Source organism: Nothobranchius furzeri, chromosome 14 (genome assembly GCF_043380555.1).
Source record: "Nothobranchius furzeri strain GRZ-AD chromosome 14, NfurGRZ-RIMD1, whole genome shotgun sequence".
In the NCBI taxonomy this organism is placed as follows: domain Eukaryota; kingdom Metazoa; phylum Chordata; class Actinopteri; order Cyprinodontiformes; family Nothobranchiidae; genus Nothobranchius; species Nothobranchius furzeri.
The window spans coordinates 19804406-19819130 of NC_091754.1; the positions used below are offsets into that span (position 1 = coordinate 19804406).

At 42.1% G+C, this 14725-nt stretch overlaps 1 protein-coding gene across 4 annotated transcripts in view; it reads right to left on the minus strand.

Annotated features, from left to right (window-relative positions):
• Positions 1-3694: 3694 nt before the first annotated feature.
• The window catches only part of cobll1b (cordon-bleu WH2 repeat protein-like 1b), a 42791-nt gene continuing 31760 nt past the window's right edge, over positions 3695-14725 (minus strand). For all 4 annotated transcript variants that reach the window (XM_015966560.3, XM_054746970.1, XM_015966561.3 and 1 more), the window contains 12 exons: positions 11350-11538; positions 9590-9794; positions 9293-9518; positions 9155-9199; positions 8950-9047; positions 8593-8826; positions 8391-8520; positions 6240-6456; positions 6074-6153; positions 4597-5999; positions 4188-4243; positions 3695-4113 (listed from right to left, as the gene is read on the minus strand). In XM_015966560.3, coding sequence (XP_015822046.1) covers positions 4214-4243; positions 4597-5999; positions 6074-6153; positions 6240-6456; positions 8391-8520; positions 8593-8826; positions 8950-9047; positions 9155-9199; positions 9293-9518; positions 9590-9794; positions 11350-11538 — 2857 coding nt within the window. In that variant the 3' untranslated portion in view covers positions 3695-4113; positions 4188-4213. The remainder of the gene's footprint in view (positions 4114-4187; positions 4244-4596; positions 6000-6073; positions 6154-6239; positions 6457-8390; positions 8521-8592; positions 8827-8949; positions 9048-9154; positions 9200-9292; positions 9519-9589; positions 9795-11349; positions 11539-14725) is intronic.

Here is a 14725-nt window from a genome sequence, read left to right on the forward strand (position 1 = left end):
AATGTGTAACAGACCTCGACCAGGGGAAATTCAGACCAACACCACAAAGCTTATAAAATAATTAAAGCAAGTTTCCAGCGTGGAAGCTTTTATTTGCCAGAGAATCACCTTTCCTAAACAACCGCTTCAACATAATCCAGTTTTTGGCTTCAGTTCAACCTAAATGTGTTGGAATGGAAATTAAGCTTTAAAAAAATAAGGTGCATTATCCCAGTTGCAGTGATGCAAGGAAGCTTATTCAAACATTTATTTTTCCATGTAACCAATGAATACGAGACGCTTGAGTACATTTTAAATGAATAAACACATAAATGAATGAAAAATCCACTGTTGGAAACTTGATATAAATAAGTAAAAAAAATAGTTTAAAGTGACACCTCTCTTTCCTTTGGGGAGAAAATATGCTAATAAATCCATCCATCGATTTTCTGCCGCTTATTAGGGGTCGGGTTGCGGGGGTGGTAGCTTAAGCAGGGAGGCCCAGACTTCCCTCTCCCCAGCTAATTGGGCCAGCTCCAGGTGTTCCCTGGCCAGCTGAGAGACACAGTCCCTCCAGTGTGACCTGGGTCTTCCGTTAGGTTTTCTCCCAGTTGGACGTGCCCAGAAAACCTCACCGGGGGGGTGTTAAGGAGGCTTCCTAACTAGATGCCCAAGCCACCTCAACTGGCTCCTCTCGATGTAGAGGAGCAGCAGCACTTGGAGCCCCTCCCAGATGACTTAGCTTCTCAGCCTTTCTCTGAGGAAGAGTCCAGTCATCCTAAAACTAATTTCATCCACAATCTCGTTCTTTTGGTCACTAGCCAAAGCTCGTGACCATAGGTGAGGGTTAGAATGTAGATCGACCGAGAAATCAAGAGCTTTCCTTTCTGGCTCAGTTCTCTCTTCACCACGACAGATCGGTACAACGCCCGCATCACTGCAGACGCAACACCAATCCGCCTGTCGATCTTGCGCTCCATCTTTTCCTCACTTGTGAAGAAGATCCCGAGATACTTAAACTCCTCCACTTGGGGCATGACCTCATCCTTGGCCTGGAGAAGACCTTCTACCCTTCTCCGACTCAAGACCATGGTGTCGGATTTAGAGGAGTTCCAGTGATAGCCGGAGATCACGTTCTGATGAAGCAAAACTACATCATCTACAAAAAGCGGGGACTCAATCCTTAGGCCAACAATACAAATCCCCTCAACACATTGGCGGCGCCCTAGAAATTCTGTCCATATCCTGTCCAAACCTATCCAAAGTTATAAACAGAATCGGTGACAAAGGGCAGCCTTTACTGAGTCCAACTCTCACTGGAAACGAGCCCGACTTACTGCCAGCAATGTGGACCAAGCTCTGACACCAGTCAAATAAGGACCTAACAGTCCATATTAGAAGGCCTGGTACCCCATACCCCCCAAAGTGCCCCCATAGGGGGTATGCATCTAGGAATGCGGTCAAACGCCTTCTCCAAATCCACAAAGTACATGTCCACGGCCAGGAAGAAAACCACATTGCTCCTCCTGAATCAGAGGTTCGACAATCTACCAGGAAGGTTCAGGAGCGTGATCCCCCTGTGGTTGGAACACATTCTGCAGTCCCCCTTTTTAAATAGGGGGAGCACCACCCCAGTCAGCCAGTGGAACTGCCCCCGATGTCTACGCGTTATTGCAGAGCTGAGCCAGACAACGCAACTCTTCAACATCCAGAGCCTTAAGGAGCTCTGGGTGCATCTTAACCACCCCCGGAGCCTTGCCACAAAGGAACTTTTTGACCACCTCAGTGACCTCAGCACCAGAGATTGGAGAGCCTAACCCAAAGTTCCCAACCTCTGCTTCCTCACTGGAAGATATGCCAGTGGGATTGAGGAGGTCTTCGAATTATTCTGTCCACCGATCCACAACATTTTGAGTAGAGGTCAGCAGCACACCGTCCCCGCTATAAATGGTGTTGGTAGCGCACCGCTTACCCTTCCTGAAGCGCCGGATGGTGGACCAGAATCTCCTCGAAGCCATATGGAAGTCTTGCTCTATGGTTTCACCGAACTCCTCCCACACCCGGGTTGTTGCTTCTGCAACCACCCGAGCCACATTCTGTCGGTACCCATCAGCTTTCTCTGGAGTCCCCAGGCCAAAAAGACCTGACAGGACTCTTTCTTCAGCTTGTCGGCATCCCTAACCATCTGTGTCTACCAGTGGGTTCAGGGATTGTCACCACGACTGGCACCGACCACCCTGTGTTAATAAATACCAACAGATTATGAAGTTTATTTGTTTATTTGAAACATGTTAAAAGGTAAATTTATTTTACATGTCCTTTTGATTACAATGGCTCAGGAGTCAGATGTTCACTGGTGGGATGCCAGTTCGAATTCAGGCTCCATCCATGCCAGTTCACCGTCCTTGCCTGCAGGTGGTGGTCAGCGGGACCCGGTGGTGCAACAGCAACACGAATCATTTACATGACCAATAGAGTTGTGCATCCATAAGAAGCTGTCCAGCAACAAGAATGCGTCCCAGTACCCAGCACTCCTACTACTCTGCACTGGGGATGTTGTGGATGAGTCTCGGTCAGCTTAGCACAGAAACACATCTTAAATTTTTAACTCAACCTGCATGAAGTTACTGTAATGCCCTGTCCCATTACTCGCACTTCCATCTTTGCGCGTTTCCGCCCTGTGGTGCGACTGCGTAGGGTGTCCTGATTATCAAGTGTGGACCTTGGCCCCGCCCCTTTTATATCCATGATCCACATTTCGGGCATTACCCACAATCCATTGCTGGGCTGACAAGGCTGAGAAATGGCTCAAGAGCCCTTTCCAAAAATGTGTATGTTAAAGTTAAGTATTGAATATTTTATTATTGTGTATATGTAGGATTACAACAAATGTGTCTCTGTTGTAAAGATGCATTAAAAGCCTTTAGAAAAATATTGTTAACAGAAAACAGTACCGGTGTGTATTTTTGGACAGGATATGCAAACAATTTCATCACTTTTAATATTTCAAGCAGCAAATTAGCTCAAACAGTAAACGGCATCTTTATTTGGAAGTTGTCGAGTTACAACGAAGTGATGCAGGTCGATGACGCAGTGCACAGTCCCAATTCTGCAATTATTTACACGCTTTTCCACAAACAGCACTTCAAAGAGGACCGTGGGCTGCAGTGTGGGCATAGTGACCGGGCCCAACTCTAAACATCAAGCTAACAGTGGAAGTGAAGGGAGAGGTGAACAAAAAGGGATTCATCTTATGTTTATTGGAGATAAGCAATTAGTGCAGCGTTCAACTTTGGATTATCGCTTTAACCTGTTGTAGCGTTAGCAGGGGTATGCTAGCATCATGAGTGCCAGATTTACATTGGTTTTAAAGGTTTTCCTGCTTGAACACTGCAGATTTTATCAAATCAAGTGGTTATCAGCTCCTGCAGAACCCATTGAAGGCTAGATAATTTAGCAGTTATAATCAGGTTTGTCTGAGCAGGAACATATCATAAACATGCAGCCACATCGGCCCTTCTTTAGCGCTACGAGTCTATCTGTGTGCGTGGCATAAGACGTGGCTTTCAGCTACTTCCAGAAAGCGAGGAGGAGTAGGAGCAGGAGCTACAGCTGCTCAAATTTCCAAATCTTCTCCTCAATGACTTCACAGCCCCAGCTTTAACACCCAATAACAACAACCATTTAAAAAAATACAGAAATAACATTACAAAAGTCTTGATAAAAGTTTTAATCAGAACACTCACGGACAACAAGTGTACACATCAGTGACATTTCTAATTCTTAAATATAAATCAAAATATCATCTAAAGAATATTCACCATTGGCCAGAGCTGATCCGTCCAATGCATCCAGTATTATTTTAATACATATTTTTAATAAACCCATTATCCAGAAATCATTCAAATAATTTATAGATTTGTTCTTATTTAACGCTCACAACATTTTGCATTAAATGCACAACGGACATTACACAAAATAAAATAAATCTAAAATGCGTAAAGAGAATATTTGCATATTAAATTTGTATCTTTTATGCAGGCTGGTGATGACTAAAAAGAGGTTTTACAAATGACCAGGTCTTCTTTTGTGTTGTGGGATTTAAAAAAAAACATAAAAGAAGATGATTTCCTCCTGGAAGAAAAAAAAGGAAATTACAGGCTTGTGTTAAAAACTTTAGACGCGGCAAAGAGCTTGATTTTGCGTACCATGAGTGGTATGAGTTCCAACATTGTTATGGACCGGCCTGAACACCGTCTTCATTCTAAAAACAAATGGGTATAATCGGTTATACATTTCAAAATCAGGTCAGAATCAAGTTGGTGGGTCAGAGGAAGCATATTTTCACACCCTTTAAAAAAAAGTTTAATTTCTTGTCATTTAAGCACATTTTCTGATGCCTTTTCTATTTTTACAGATCATGATATCCATGAGAATCACCACTGTTTACAGTATAAATAGGAGATAAAACTAAAGAAAAAAAAAAACAACACAACTAAAGCTAAACAAAGTCCAAAAGAGGAATTCCAGACCTCTTCTTTTCACGGTCAAGTTCTTTAAATAAACACAAAAAAGCTGCTTGGATTATCAGGAAAAGAACTCAAAGTGAGGACTAACCTCTTGTTCTGATAATCCTTGTGACTTTAGGACTGCTGGGTGTTTTGTAACTGGAGAAACGGGTGGAAAAGCAGAGTTGGGAGGTGACTTTGGCCTGTGGGATAGAGACTGGCTCCTTTTCACCGCTGAGGACACCGCCTGGGCGAAGCGGGAAGGAGTTGATGGAGTAAACGGCCGTGGAGCTGCAAAACTCCTCAATTTTTCCAGACTCAGCCCAACGTTTGGCTCCCTAGCTGGCAGACTGCTCTGCCTCGTCATTCGTGCGAAGGATACGTTCTTATCATCCCGCTGGGGGCTCAGCGGAACATTAGTGGCCTCTGCCGTCTCTCCTTCCCACACTGCAGGAGGTGCAGGAGGAGGAGGAAGAGGAGGTGACGGTGGTGGGGGAGGAGGGGGCGGCAGCATTGCTCGCTCTGGAGTCTCCTTGAGGCTGAGGCGCTTCTCGGCAGCTGAGGTTACATAATATCCAGGTGTTTTTTTGTGCTGTGCCAAGCGGAAAGAAGCAGGCTTGGGTTTAGTTGCAGGTGGAATTTTCATTTCCTTGACCTCTGCTGGCGAGGCTGGTGGAGACGCAAGATTAGTGGAGGACAAGTTCTCATCTGGGCTGCGTAAAGTCAGTGAGGAGGGGTATGTAGGTTCAGGTCCATTTACAGTGTGTTGAGTAGTAGTACTAGTAGTATGAGTAGTAGTAGTGGCGGTTACTGTCCTAGTCAGCAAGTCTTCCCTGGGTAAAACTGATTGTAGCTCACTTGTGTCTTGTGAGACTTCATTCTGTCCCTTCTGTGTCGTGTTCTCATCTAAACTCAGAGACCCAACGTTACGTCCCTCTACGGGAGCTTGAGCAGGAGCCTCCAGTGTCAGTGCAACTTCAAAGTATCTCAGCTTCTCCAGAGATTTCTGAGGCACTATGGTGTACGTCGTCATCCCCACTTTGGGGATGTAGTCTCTCGTCAGCTCGTTGGAAGGCTTCGGTTTCGGCTCGGCGTTTGTGGCGTACAGAGATGGCGCTTTCGTTGCAGCAGGCACACCCGGTGTGCAGCTTGCAGGGTGGAGCGGGGCGTGTTTGAGGTCAGGTGGTTGCATCTCCTCTGTCAGAGTGGCTGTATCTCCTTTCTCCACAGTTTGTACGCATTGAGACGTTGCTGATGAAGGAACTTTCTCCTCTTGTTCCTGCGGAGGAGGCGCAGGAATTCTTGTGAAATCCGTTTGCACTTGAACGTCTTCTCCAGCGGTTGCTCCGTCGCTCTGCTCCTGGAGGGTTTCGGTGTTATTTTCACTGGAGGCCTGCACTTCAGCATCCTTCATCTGAGGCACAGGAGGAGCCTTGCTGTCCCCTTCAGCTTGATCAGCTGCAAACTCTTCATTAATGGACTGTGAGCTAAGATCTTCAGTGGGTCCGCCATCTGCAAAATAAAAAGAAAAAAATCGTTATGGAAAAAAGTATTGAGAATATCTTTTTAATTAAGGACATACTCACCTCTAACTACAAGTGAGTCTGCACCGTCACTTTTCTGTCCACTCGGAGCTGCAGAATCATTCACAATGCTCTCCAGCAGACTAGAACACAACATAACATACAAACCTGCTGATATCAATACATATAAATACCGCACAACCATGCATAGCAGTAGGAAAGTTCGTACTTGTCATGTGAGGACAGGTCAGGACACTGATCTTCCCCATTTTCCTGCACGGTGCTCCTGGACTCAATATCAGGCGAAGGTGAAAGAAGCGAGACTTCAGACGACATGCTGAGGCTGCTGAATTCTTCTCGGTTGCTGCAAGCAGCTGCAGATATTACAGACCCGCCCGTCTCCTCCTGCTCCGTGATCTCCTGCAGCGTGTTAGCATTCGCAGTCACTATAAAACACAGAAACACGTCAGTCTAGAGAATCCAGTGTGGCATTCCTATTGATGACTTCGTGTCTGGCCCAGCTGAACACTAGGTTTGTTTCTCTTCCAGCCTCTGAGGCCTGTTGATTTGGACGCTACAGGAAGTCTTAACACAGAGGAGCGGTGAGCAGCAGGAATTTCAAGGCTACTTAAACAAAGCTCACCGTTTTCCGCCTCTGATCTCGGTGTTTACAAAGTCACAAGTGACATAACAGGAGGTGGTCATGCTCTATAAAGTTAGTGTTAAAAACACCGGCTGATAAAACTAGTTTTGGGAAATAAATGTTCTAATTTATTATCAAGAAATCTATAAATTACATCTGATGTGTTGGTAAAAGAGACAAAAACGAGCATCACTGTTTTAAAGACAGTTTTAAGTCAATAATCAATGAGACTGGAACTTTTTTATTGTTATTTAGTAGAGTAAACATCCCAAAGAGGGGAAAATTGTGTTTTTGATGTTCAAAATTGTCATTTCTGAGGTTATAGGGCAGAGCTATTCAATTCTGGGCCTCGAGGGCCGGTATCCAGCACGATTCAGTGGTTGAATCACCTGTGCAGCAGCTCAACAGGCTCTGCAGAAGCCTGTTAATCACCTGCTAATTGAAATTAGGTGTGTTGAAGCAGGGTTAAAACCAAAACGTGCTGGATATGGCCCTCAAGGCCTGGAATTGAATAAGCCTTTTATAGGGTTAGGGTAAATTAGGCAGTATTGGCTTGCATTTAGCACCCCCTAGTGTTCATTTACTAGAACCAAAAGCAAAACTTTTCTCCTCGCTGTGCTTTTGTCTTTTTAACACCTTAATCTAACTGTTGAAATGTCTCCCCAGCCTTCATTAGTGTCTACAGGAGCGGTCCATCACAAATCAGCTGTATTCACGATCTAAAACATGCAGGAAACATGTTGGAAGCAGACTGCAGCGCCAGGTGTGTCAGTTCTATTTTTTCGGAGTCCAACAGGTGGCGGCCGCCACTCTGAAGTTACAAGTGTGATATTCTGGTCACAGAGGGCTGTGGGGGCCTGAGTGACATTTCATCAACCCTGTAAAGGGCCGTTTTAGCACGTACTGGCTCAAGAAAATTATTTAAAAATATGAAAAAGTTACCTGGTATGCCTTTAACAGAAAGACATAAAAAGTAAAAGAAAATAATCTGATTAAATCTTGTAAAACCTCCTTTCATCCTCGTGTAGTCAAAATAAAACCCCTTTAATCTGCAGTAGATCAAAATAAGTGCAGGTTTTAAAGCTCTTTGTGAATAAAAGCACTAAAGATGCGTAACAGGATGAGAAAGGATAATATGGTCTACAAATGTAAACCAGCCTAAAAAGATCCTTTTTTTTGTATTTTTTATAAATATTTGGAAATTCCTTTTCATTTCTACTTTACAGTATTTGCTGCATATACAGGACGGGTGGAGTTTCCATTAACAGGACAAAAGGGTCCAGCTGGTCCACACAATCACAGGAAAGTAGATCAAAACTAAAATTATACACAACTACGCTGGGGAACATTAAACTTTATGGGAATAAGCTTCCTAGAAATTGTTTGAGGAACAGAGGAAATAACAGAATGAGGAAAAACGTAATGGGTTTAAGCAAAAATCACATTTATGCAAATAGTAAGAGCGTGTTAAATGAAGTTAAATCAAACGTAATGTGTGAAATAAAAATATATCGATTTCACACAGTGATAGAGTCCATTTGAGTTTTGATTTTTCTTAAATTCAGCACATCTCTAGAACAACCACTTGGTGGCGCAAAAGCCAAAGGAAGACTGAATGGGTCCTAGTTTTCCCAGCTGAAAGGGCCAGCTTTTCTTCAACATCTGATCCAAATTTGTTTAACAGCCACTGTAACGGAGAATAAATCTTGTGGAAAACAAAATAAAGTAAAGACAAACCTCCTGAGAGTCCGTCGTTACTAATGGTCTCTTTGAGGACAGAACTTAGAGAAGTTGGAGGTGGAGGAGCTTTACGTTTGGTTCTCCTCAGCGAAGACTCTCCAGTAGACCATCGGTTCACACCAGCCACCTTCACAACAACATTCACCAACAATCAGATCACGACTGCTTCAAATGACAGGAGCTGTCACAGTCCACCCACCTGATCGCTGTCAAACTGGGGGATCGGCTCAGAGTTGAGTCTCCGACGGATGGCGACGTCTGAGTGACAGCTCTGAGACGCCAGGATTGGGGGCTGGGGGGCGCGTCTCTTCTTTGGCATGTCAAGGATGGTGGGAGAGCCGAGCGGGGATGAGTTGGAGCTGGGTAAGGCCATGCTGAGTGGTCGAGGCTTGCTGACAAGCACGGGGGAAGCTGGAGCGCTGGCTGTTGTTGGCTTTAAAGAACAGACATCCAATCAGAACGTGACGAGAGGCATGTTTCCAAACGACACCGTGAACATTGACCAGCCACAGCACAAAAACCTCCCTCAGAACGTTCAGAACAATTCCATATTCACCTGACTGACCGACTTTTTCTTGCTTCTTCTAAACATGCTGAACATGCCTTTATTTTCCTTCTCCTTCTGATGTTTATCTTTGCCTGGTGTCACTTCTCCTGTAAAACAACAACAACAACAACAAAAAAAAGAAAAGCTGCTGTGAGGAATCAGACAAACAGCAGCTCTGTTAAAGTCAATATTGCAGCTTGCAGGGGACAAATACCAGAACACGCTGAAGAGTTTCGAAACACAGGAGAGTCGGCTTGTCCTGCAGAGAAAACAAGCCTGAGATTTAGTGCACGGCAAACGGCGTTCACAGGGAGGCTCGGAAAAGCTCGGATCCAGGTTTGGGAGAACTCACGTTTAGTGTCTTTCGCATAAACCTCCCGTATTTCATAATCATTTAGGCAGTTGGACAAGTCTAGCGGAGCCAGTGATGTGACATCTCTCAACAGGACTGTAGTCTCCACATCAAATTCACATTTCTCACAAATTGCTGGTAAATGCTCACGGAGTGGAACTCGAGGATTAACTCGTAAAATCGTTTTCTGGGTCTTTTTGTAGTTTATCACCATCCGAACAGTAGCCTGGAGAGGAAACAATGAGACTTTGATCTTTGACTCAACAACAAATGTATTTATTATATTTCTAAACACACCTCAGGCATCTGCGGTCCCGTTTTCTTATTCGAGTCCTCCCCTTTAGGTTTTAAAATGATTTTTTCTGCATCCAGAGTTCCTAGAAGAGCGTTGGGTTTGAGCTTGATGTTGTTCCTGTTGGATGTGACCAGTTCTAAAGTGTGGCCCGATGGGTTCAGGTGATACTGTGCACAAAGTGTCACTAATAGATCCATCAGGGGTGTGCTGAAAGAAAAATACAATTAAAACAGTTAACATTAAAATTAAGATTTTTCAACAAAAAACTGAGTTGAAACAGAATCAACTCACTTATTTTTGCTAAACGGTCATTAAAATTGTAATAAATATTTAATATTTTCTACTAATTAGACCAAAATGCATTTATTCCATGTAATATAATATAAAACATAATAATCATGAAGCTGAAACTATATACAGCATATATTTTTTTGGCTTGAAAAGATGAACAATTGATATGCAAACAAAAGTTACTTATTTTCCTTCTACTAAGTTCATAAATTCAAAAAGAAATTAAAAGCACTCTTGTTTAGCACAATGAGTAGGCCCGTTTCCACTACTTCCGGGTAATTTCACCAGACAATCACGGCACGCCTGTGTCTCCGTTTCACCGGCAGTCCAAAGGAACCATCTTCTGGGACATTTCAGGAACTAACGGAACTGGTGTGTGTCGCTGGGCGGGACTCGAGGTCAACTCATCCTGATTGGTTGTTACTCGGTAGGAAATGACATCGGGAGACGACAAAAACACAGTACGCATTTGTAAAACTGGAAGAGCTGCTGGTGAAGCAGAATGAAAGTAAATTAAAATCGCCATTTCTAAAGTCCCAACATTGAAAAATGCAGCTGAAATCTCCCCACAGCGTCGTCATTTACATCCCGTTATGTCTCAAGGAGCGCTGTAAAAGCGGTGCGTCGTCTGTCGTTGAACGCTACTTTTTTACTTCACACAACTATTCTCCGCGTCTCCTAAATTGATTCAATTATGATGTACTTTGACAGAATGAAACTTTTTTTAATGTCATTAATTTCCATGGACGCCTTTGAGTGATCACTGCTGAAACAGTTCAGTCTTAGCAAAGTCCTAACGGGTAGACTCAAAGGGTGAGAGGACCGAGCCATCATATTTTTCCTGTCACCTTTCCGCCTTCCCGAAATTTCCCGGAATGCCAATAGTGGAAAAACGGCTATTGGTGAAGTCAACAAGAATGTGGGAAAAGAACACTATAAAACAAATGTATGATTATGCATCTTTGCAACAGATTTTGTGAAACAATAATAATGTTAAAATATCTGAAATTCAGCCTCAGAATTCTAACTCTGTTTTAGATGCAAACTGAGCCTCACAGGGAGCAAAGGAATGTAGATTTAATCTCTGCACACTGGATTATTCTGAGCAGGCCAAGGTGCAAAGGATGCCTCTGAGAAAACTAACAGAAAGATTGTGATATCTTATGTAAACTCAGACAGAAAAGGATCATCGGACCTTGCTCTGAAACACACAGACACATGCTGATCTGATTAGTAAATCCAGTCCCAGTTTACGTGTTGAACTGGCTTGCACAAATAAAATATTTTTTTTTATTTCACAAACTCATTTTTTGCCTATGAGAGAGTCAAAATAAAACAAATGCATCGAATAAGTAAAGCTCCTCCACCCATCTGACTCAGCCTAATCAAAGCAGGGCGTCATGTGATGACTTCATCTCCCATCAGCCCCATGCTGTGGAATTTAAATGCAAGAGCAAAACCACCGTGATACCTTCCATGAACCAATGTCCTTTTTTCCACTCCTCCGGGCAGAACCACGGACAAAGAGAGCTCTTTATCGATCAGGTTCTCCTTCTGGTCCATGGTTAAATGAGGGTTTCCTGGGTGCCACTGGGTGAAACCTGAAGAATCCAGCTTCTTCAAGCCTGGCGGGGACGGAGCTTTGTTTTTAGTGGACAGCCTGCAGATAGAAAAGAAAGTGTCAACTGCTGGGCTTGCTCTGCATATTAAAATTAAAATGGTTCTTTCTTTCTGCAGGTTTTATAAAGCAGCACCCAAGTGGTCAGGGCCACTTTGTTTGCAAGTCTCATGACACCCAAGAGGACAGATTTGCTCACTCAGGCTGAAGAACCGACTTTAGATGAGTCATTGGTTTTAATTATAAGTTATCAATAAGTGTAAAGTATCGTAGTGTTTTGCATCGGCTAGGACATTTTTTACTTCACATATTTTCTTTTCCATGTGTTTAAAATGTTTGTCTGCAAGCTACGACACCACACACACATAGATAGAAACATTACACAAAGAAATCCATGCAAACAAAAAAACAATGAAATGCAATCCCATTCTACACCAGCTTTGTGATTTTCTGTAATTAGGTCATCTGATAGACATACATGTGGGTTTTAAATAGAGATTCACAACTTTTGCAACTAAACAGAAACATTATTTCCTTTCAAAAGTGCCGTCGTTGCTACGATAAAAGATTAGCTGCAAGGCCCACTTGCCCAGAGATGAAAAACAGCCGATGTTATGACAGGAAAAAGAAAAGACAGTGTAAACAAGAGATCATATCTGCTGTGGATCCAGAGAGGTTAGAAACATGCAGCCAGTTGGTGAGCACGCTGACAGAAGAGGGTTTTGTAGATCTAGTGCTCTGAATTATGGCCTGTAAAGTCTGACGTGTTGGTCCTGCTTATTCAAACAGAGGAATTCGAGCAATGCGTCACGGTCACGGGCTGCACTGAAGCACGTCTAACAAAGGGTTATTGGTATCTCTGAGGCGATGGATGCCTTTAAACACTTTGAATATTAGATAAATATTCACACAAACGTACTACGGCAAATGTTTATTTTGATTCCAGGTTATTCTGGAACAATTGAGGTAATTTTGGGTATATTATATAACTCAAAAGCTGACACAAAACACAGGAAAGTCATTTTATGCAAATGACAGATAGCTGCAAAATGCATCTAATGCCAAACTAACAATATTAAATAATTGCTATGAATATTAACTCAAAGATATCCAAATATGAAGATTATTCTAAGGGGAATGACAAGATGCAACAGAAACCAGGAACTTCAAAGTCTGAAGTCACAATATATTTTTAATACAACATAACTTTTGGCCTCTTTGATTTTTTTTATTTCAAATGTAAAGTAATTATTAAATCCAATCATTAGTCTGTATTTTTAACTAAATGCAGGTTGTTTTAATAAGGCTAGCATGAGTTATTAATGTGACCTGGGGGGCCAGATGAGGCCGGTGGAACATCTCTTAAGTCCTTATTTATAAACTAAACATCCTAAAATAAATAAATAAAAGTTTTCATTTAATTACTGAATTTCCAGGGAATGAAAACCTACACTCTAAAAAATAAAATGTTGAATTTACTTAACCAAGTAATGTCAACTGGTTCAACTAAACCTAGTTTCTTAAATGGAAATAATAATATACATTTTTAACAGAACATTGTATATTATTATTTATATCTAAGCATTTGGGTTTAGAGGAACCAGTTCACATAACTTCAACATACATTTTTTAGAGTGTATTAAGGTTTTTTTTACTTGTTGCAACAATGAACAACTTCCATGTTTTGGTACGAAATGGACCTAAACTGTTCTTTCAAGATTGCATTGGTGAAACCAGAATTTTAGAAATTAAAATCTACATACAAAAACGAAATCCATTCGACATTTTTTGTCAAAACTGCAGACAAAAGATCTTTGGTGTGTTCTTACTGTGTTTAGTTTCTAATTCCATTTTTGGGTTTTTTTAAAACACAGGAAAGGTTTTTCTTTACCTTGCTGACGTACGTTTCGTTTGCCGACTGCAAAACAACCTCAGAGCTGACGCTGAAGGTGGCGTCACTTCCTATTCCGTTTATCTACCATCAGCGTCAGCTCTGAGGATGTTTTGCAGTCGCAAACGAAACGTACGTCAGCAAGGTAAAGAAAAACCTTTCCTGTGTTTTAAAAAGAACCAAAAATGGGATGCAGACAAAAGATTTCTGTTCCTCTAGGAGCTAAAATCAATCAGCACAACGAAGCCATACCAGACAACTGAAACGGTACGGTTACCAAGAGCTAGTTAACTTGTTTTTGTTTATTCTCCTCTTCTACGTGACGGTAAAGAGTTGAAAAACCTGATTGAAGATAAACAGAAAGAGTCAAGCAAACTCAGCCAAAAGAGAGCTTACCTGTCTCAGATCACACTGGATTGCTGCAGCTACTCTTAAATCCATAAAACAATCCAAATCCCTGCAAAGCCTCTCTAAACATCCAAACTGTCAAAACTCAGTTACAAAACTTACAAAAGTCTTGAGAATCTGACTTTAAGTGGAAAAACCCCTAAAAGAAAATGTATGGCATTTAAACATTACGTTAAATTAGATTTTTTTTAATGAGTAAATGTTCATTCAAGTTAAACTGCATGAGTATGTAGTAAATACACTGAAGGTGGACATCTATTAAATATTCTGTTTAAAATGTTTGAACTATATTTTGTAATTAGCACAGAATAATGTTGAAATTTATATTACTTTGCAAAAGATAAGAGTTCATTAAAAAGCCTTTAGAGCATGCTACTTTTTGAATATGCACAACCCAAAAGATCTAACCCCCTTACTTCAGGTGTTCCCAAAGCCACACCTCCAGAATAAGGAACTCTCAATGTTTGTTCCCAAGGGTCCAGTTTTATGTTCTCAACGCGTCGTTAGCAGCTCTTCTGCCACCATTCCTGATGTAATGCATCTGCGTAACGGTATATTTACAATGCTAGCTAATATAGCTTGGTGTTTATATTATAAAAAAGGAGGCTGTTTTTAACTTTCCCAGTTTAGTCTCAACTTCAAAATTACAGCAACTCAGTGCCACAAACATCTGACAAAACCCCACAAACAAAAGGTAAACACTTCCGGAATTTACCTTGAACCTCATCAGGCTCTCTGTCTTCACTCTGATGGCTACACACACACACACACACACACACACACACACACACACACACACACACACACACACACACACACACACGTTGCCATGGCAACAGGCAGACAGCTCTACCAGGATAGGCTGCATTCACAGACAACAGGTCCGCCACCTAAGCATTTCCCAACAAGAGCAGAGCCAGACTTTAAACA